Here is a 6,877-nt window from a genome sequence, read left to right as displayed (position 1 = left end):
AAAAAAGTCACATTCCTACGGAGGCGCGTAGCACAAATACACTCTGCTGTCTGGAACCGTCCCAAAGAGATGAGCAAGTCATAAAACAAATCGAAACTGGTTTGCTGTGTTTCAGTGCCCAAGTTGCACCAAGCCGCACCAGGGCATGTTGGTAACTTAATCCTTTTATTTTTTTACTCAGTGCCTTCGATAACAAGGCCAACGGACTCAATTCATTTGGGAAGTAAAACACACTTTTACAAGCCTGCAGTGTTTTCATAACTTTTTGATTGCCGATTTCAGCTTTCATCAGCTCAGGGGCAGGAACCAGAAGCACTGCAAATAGCTGTAACACTTACTTAGTTTTATGTCAGCTGCTATGAGTAATGTTGCCCAAAATGTGGATTTTTCAAAAGATGTAAATTGAAATGTAGGTCAACCTGCACCTCTGCAGAATCCTGCTTCTCCCTTCAGTAGTTGGGAAAACTGCCACTTAGAGATATTTAAAGTTAAGCTTCTGATTCATCTTCTGAAACAATATACAACAACTACACTCTACAATAAATTCCTCAGAAACTTGATGTCTTCATCTGGTCAGCTGCACAAATAAATACCTTTTGCTTAGCGCATCTGCAGGAAGAGGGGAGCAGCTGGTCGGCAGTGTAGGTTAGCTTGAGATCATCTGTACTAGTTGGAAGCTGCCTATGCTGAGGAAACTGGTGGAAGGCTGGGCCAGAGCAGGAACTGGGAACACATCCTCGGAGGCTCTGCAATACAGTCTCAGCAGTAAGTACCCAAACTAGCTTTTTCAGGCGAAATGCACCCTTTTTCATAACTAAGAACTCTTGTGTCTTTCCACATCACTCAAACACATGGCTATATACCAAATACCTAATACCAAATTAGGTATGTTAGCACATCCTCATCTCTTCCTTTTAGCACCTATTTATGGATCCTTGCTCATACATGTGTCTAAATCCCTTTTTGTCTTTGCAACATAGTCTACCTCCACAAACCCCCATGGTCTCAAATCCCAGCAATGCACCTGTTGCATAAAATAAATTTTATTTTATAAGTTTTAAACTCACATCCTACTGGTTTCAATAAGTGCCCCTTCTAATAATATTACTGACTTTGGTTAATAACAGATCAATATTCAGCTTATTTATCACCTTCATGACTTTGTAAAGCTCACTCAGATTTTCCCTTCAGCTTTTTCATGTCAGAAGTGAGAGTCTGAATCTCTTGTAAGGCAGCTGCTTCCATCCCCTTGACAGGGATAACTTCTTTAACTCGGCTGAAGTCCTGCCAAGGCGTGGAGACCTGAACTGTGTCACTAGTCAAGGTATGGTTACATGTACCAAGGTTTCACAGAGCAGCAAACTAATGCCATCTGCCTTGCTCTCAATACTTTTCTGGATGATACTAAGATTTTTGTTGACTTTTTTTTTTTTTTTTTCTGCTGCTTCCCACAGAGCCAGTGATTTCAGAGGGGTAACAACAGTGACTAAGATCTCTTTCCTGAGATGAAAGTGCTACTACTGAGCTCACCATTAGGTATACAAGGTTTTGGCTATTTTTTCTGATGTACCTTTATCAGAAGTTTATCTGCCAATTTTCTGCTAATTCCTTTTTTTTGATGTCCAATTGACTTGCAGATAAGTTTCTCTTCAAAAGCCCTTGAAAAGCTGTCTGTGTTCATCACTGACTTATCTGATTCCTTGCTCTTCTGTTTTCCTGTTTTCCTGATGCTACTGTTGCCTTTCCTCTCCCTGCTGACTAAATGGGAAGAGCTTACTTTCATTTTCCCTTATCCCCTCCCATGGCCTTGATACAACTGTTTACAAGCATTCGCCTAGTTGGTGGTGCATTTTTCTTCATTTATAATATGCTTATGAGATCATTTATAATAGGTGTGTGATGCCTCTCCTCCTGGCTAATTACTTAAAAGTATTTTCTTCCAAGATTTTAGGTCTTTCTCATCATACACAAAGAGTTCAGGAAATAATATAGGAAAAGAGAGTTGCCTTTTATGTCCCAGACAGCTCTCTGTATGTGAAATCAGTGTAGAGAGTATGAATCTGTTTTGAAATTATCTTACGGTAATTATTTTTCAGTTTCTTCACAAGGACCTTTATCATTTTGTCTTCTGTATAACATGAAATGACGTGGAAGAGCAAATTGCTAATTATATGAAAAACACTGTTCTGTAGTCTCTTCACATCTTTGAGGGCCCACTGTACTTCTGTGTAGGTATAGGAAAGAGATACAGACACAAGAAGCTGTATAACCATTCTAAAACTTTTTGATCCACCTGAAATGGAAAAAGAGGAAAAAGACCTGCAAATAAATCAATCTGTAACTTTAAAAATTTATCTGAGTGCACAGTCCTATAATGTAAATAAAAAGCCGACACAATAAAATACATAAATCAGAGGCCCATACAATACATAGGTATGTAAAATACACACAAATAGAATATATGTATTTTCATGCAGAATAAACTTTAAAGGACATCAGTAAGGGGCCCTGCAGTAAAGATAAAAGGTCTGCAGATAAGATCGTAAGGCCACAGAAGTAAGTATAGTGTCAGGCCCTCCTCTTCTGCCCATGACAGTGGCCAGTGCCAGATGTTTGCCAGTGGAAAGGACACAGAAGGATCCTTCTCACAACATCTTGTCCCAGATTCTGGGAGTCATCTGTTCCAATACTTCCTGAGCTGCAGATCACATACACGCCATTAAGGTCTCCTGGTAGACATGTTTCAAATGTGCTTAATCTGTGTCTATATTACATGTTTCATATGTGTTTCATAACCTGATGGCATGCAGGCTTTAACTTTCTATTTTGTAATTTCAGTGGCACCCCTTGGATTTGTGCATCCCGAGGAGGGATGAGTCACTTCAAGGACAAGGTCCTTAACAGAATCCATTTATGGTGCTGCAGATGCAATGGAGAAGACACCATTTCCAGCTGGCAGTGGAACAAGAAGCAATACATTTATCAAATGCTAAAAACGACATCTGCCATTGTGTGACTTGCCTGGATGTCCTTGGACCGTTTCTAGTCCTCACAGGTAACATGACAACAGTTCTTTCTTTAACCTTATTTATGTTTGTCGTGGTTTGAGCCCTGAGGGCACTTGAGAACCACACAGCTGTTCAATCACCCCTTCCCCTCCCCCCAGCGCTGGGAAGGAGAAAAAGTAGCAAAAGGCTCAGGAATTGAGATAAGGACAGGGAGGGGTAGCTCACCCATTATGATTATGGGAAAAAGACAGGCTCGTTAGGGGAAGGAAAAAAACGCATCACTTCAAAACACTAATGACAACAACACTTAGCAGACAAAATAGGAAAGTGAGAAGCTTACCACATCTTAAAAACACCTTCTCCCACCCCTCTCTTCTTTCTGGGCTCAGTTTTGTCCCAATATCTCTACCTCCTCTTCCCAGCAGCGCAGAGGACAAGGTATGGGGGGTGTTGTCAGTCCTGCCACTTCTTCCTGCAAGGAGAGGCAAAGCCTTACTCTGCACTCTTTCACCAGTTCCACGAGGCGTCTGTCTCTTAGGAGACAGTCCTCGACAAACATTTTCTGTCTGAGTCCTCTCCACAGGATGCATTCCTCTCAAGATGCTCTGGTGTGGGTCACCCCCATGTGTTGCAGTCCTCCCAGTGCCAAACTACAACATGGTGGGGACTTCTCTCCACAGAGCCCCAGGCCTCCTTTAAGCACAGCTGCCTGCTCCGGTGTGGGGTCCTCTGTGGGAAAGGACTTGAAAGAAGCAGACAGGACGACGCGCCCTGCTTCACTGTTGTTGTTAGAAGGGGATGTACTGGAACTTGTAGGCCATAAACCTTGGGCAGCCTGATAAGGGGAATAAAGAAGTGCTGATGTGGGGGAGAGTTACTGCCCTATGAGTCATGTGGCACCGGAGAAGAAGAAAATATAAAGTCTCTGAAAAACAACTTAGTGTCTGCAAAAAAAACTTAGTCGAAAACAGTCCTGTTGTTAGAGTTTTAATTAACTACCAATCAATGAGCATTGATAAAGAATGTTGAAGTATAGTAACCAATCAATGTAAGCCACTTATCTTCTGATTTCTTCTAATTTTCTATATAAATGAATGATTTCTGCAATAAATCTCTCGGGGTCTCGAGCTCAGACTCTGCTTGCATCAAGCTGTGTCCCGTCTCTCAATTGCGGCAGTCCTCCACAGGCTACAGGGGAATCTCTGCTCCACTGTGAACCTCCATGGGTGGCAGTGGGGGCAGCCCTTCTGTCTCACCATGGGATACAGGGATGCCTCTCTGTTCCAGTGCATCTCTCCCCCTTTCTCCTTCTTCTTTCCACTGACCTCAGTGTTCACACAGATGTCCTTCTCATAAGTCCTCCTCACAAGTCTCCACCCCCTTCTTAAATACCTTCTTACAGAGGTGCAGCCACCATTGCTAATTGGCTCGGCCTTGGCCAAAGGCGGGTGACTTGGAGCAGGGGGAGCTTTGAGAAGCTCCTCACAGGGGCCACCGATGTAGCCCCTTCCCCCACTACCAAAAACCCCACCACACAGACCCAGCACAATGGCTCATGTCAGTAATTTGCCTTCCTTAGCAAGATACTGTTTGACTGGAACTGCCAACTACACACACTGGAGAAAGCAATCTCTTTCTTTAAATAAATAAAAACACATTATTTGGATAAATAATATAAAATTGTTTAAAAGTTTTGCTTTCCTGGCAACTAGGGAGCAGAACTGCATTATCCATGTTTATCCAGTTGGCTTCTTCCATGCTAGTTGTGTACCTATGTATCATCCAGTGCACCATTAATAACAATATTGACTAATTTTTGAAAAATTGTATTTATCTTTAAAAGGTTTTTGGTGCAGATTTGTAGAACTGAAACATTTTGAGTACTGGGATTCCATGATATGACTATAAAATGACTTCCTTAAGAAAGAAAGGGAAGGAATCAGGCTTCCTACTGCTTTCAGATAACATCATGCTTTTCTGAGCCTCTTCTAGAAGGCTCCAGGACAGAAAATTTCATTACATTTCTTGCAACATTTCTTGCAGATTCAAAGCTAGTGTATAAAAATGCACATTTTTGTTTCTGGTAGGTCTCACCATAGAGTGTGAGCTAGAACAGTTTGGAAAGTAAATGTAGAACATCTTCCTTGTTGCTGCTAGGACTTGCACATCTGTAGGGGGGCACGTTCCAGTTTACTTTGTGGGGCTTTACAGTAATGCAGAGAGTGTCATCTGAAAACATACTTGGTTGAGGCAAAAAATGGAGACAGCTTTTATAGCTGTCATTTTCTATGAAAGCATAGATAAAATGACAGAGAACAGGAAGTCTTGAGTAAGCTTGAGTGTTAGGTTCTCTGCATGTTTTGTTCCTTGGAACAGAGATCTTCCCTTTCAAAGAAAATGGTAAAGTTTTGTTTACTGATTCACTGAGCAACACTCTTCTGACATGTTTTTGGAGTGTTTGTGTATCAGATGTAGTCTTGTGTTGAGAGAATTTGTTAATCATCAAGGATTTTTTACCGATTTTGGAAATGAATTTCAAACCTAATTTTTCTCTCCAGCTGAGGCACTAGTCAATGAGTTCAGGGCTGAGGCTGCAATAGGTTGAGGTCATTGTGCCAGTCTCAATGGATCATCTGCAATTCTCAGACTTTAGAAGGTCAGGGAAGTTTCTGAGACAAGGTGAGATAAATGATAGTTTAGCAGTAAGATCTCTATGCAAAGCTATATGCAGAAATTGTGAGCTTGGTGTCAGTCATATATATATATATACACATACACGTATATACTCAGACACAACAGAATATTTCTTGAGATGCACATTTCTCCTTAAGATCTTATGCTTACCTTTATTCTTAGTAAAATTTTTCCACCTCAAAGGAGAGAGAAAGGCTGTACTGCCTATATCTGGGCTGCATCAAAAGAAGAGTGAACAGCAAGTTGAGAGAGGTGATTCTTCTCCTCTGCTCCGCTCTCATGAGACCCCACCTGGAGTACTGCATCCAGCTCTGGGGCCCCCAACATAAGAGGACATGGACCTGCTGGAGTAAGTCCAGAGGAGGACTACAAAGATGATCAGGAGACTGGAGCACCTCCCTTATGTAGGATGAGCTGAGAGAGTTGGAGTTTTTCAGCCTGGAGAAGAGAGGGCTCCGGGGAGACCTTATAGCGGCCTTCCAGTACTTAAAGGGGACCTACAAGAAAGATTGAGAGGAACTTTTGACAAGGTCATGTAATGATAGGACAAGGGGTAATGGCTTTAAACTGAGAGTGGGTTTAGATGTAAGGAAGAAGTTCTTCACGGTCAGAGTGGTGAGACACTGGAATAGGTTGCCCAGAGAATCTGTGGCTGCCCCCTCCCTGGCAGTGTTCCAGGCCAGGTTGGACGGGGCTTTGAGCAACCTGGTCTAGTGGAAGATGCCCCTGCCCATGGCAGGGTGGTTGGAACTAGATGATCTTTAAGGTCCCTTTTAACCCAAACCATTCTATGATTCTGTGAATATGGGAATTGGCAGCTTGGTCCCGGTCTCTCCCGGTGTTACCATGAGGGGCAGCCATCTGCCCTGCCAACACGTCACTTCAGGCAGTTACCAAATTTCCTGTTGTTAAGACTAACTATATTCAACTTAGTGCAGTAGCTTTGCTTGAGGTGCTTTAGACAGTATTGGAGACCAAGAATTAAAGAACTTTCAAGTACTTTCTTTTCATGAATTTGAAGTCATCATGCTTCCTAACCTGGTGTGCTCTGCAATGCAACCCGTTTAAACTTACAGTAGCTCATTGCTGTCTCTGGGAAGGATGCAGGCAGTTAGAGAAGCTCAGCTTTCCCCGTTTCACGAGTCACGCCGGTTTTGACCAGAAGAACTGAAGCC

General features: G+C 42.5%; 1 protein-coding gene across 1 annotated transcript in view; it reads right to left on the bottom strand.

Annotated features, from left to right (window-relative positions):
* The window catches only part of CMPK2 (cytidine/uridine monophosphate kinase 2), a 9,179-nt gene extending 5,581 nt beyond the window's left edge, over positions 1-3,598 (bottom strand). Inside the window, exons 1-3 of the mRNA XM_026846514.1 lie at positions 3,505-3,598; positions 2,081-2,293; positions 996-1,024 (exon numbers count right to left, since the gene is read on the bottom strand). Coding sequence (XP_026702315.1) covers positions 996-1,024; positions 2,081-2,293; positions 3,505-3,598 — 336 coding nt within the window. The remainder of the gene's footprint in view (positions 1-995; positions 1,025-2,080; positions 2,294-3,504) is intronic.
* Positions 3,599-6,877: the final 3,279 nt, after the last annotated feature.

The sequence above is a fragment of the Athene cunicularia genome, assembly GCF_003259725.1.
Source record: "Athene cunicularia isolate RWA chromosome 3 unlocalized genomic scaffold, athCun1 chr3_part1, whole genome shotgun sequence".
In the NCBI taxonomy this organism is placed as follows: Eukaryota; Metazoa; Chordata; class Aves; order Strigiformes; family Strigidae; genus Athene; species Athene cunicularia.
This window is presented reverse-complemented; position numbering and strand designations above follow the sequence as displayed.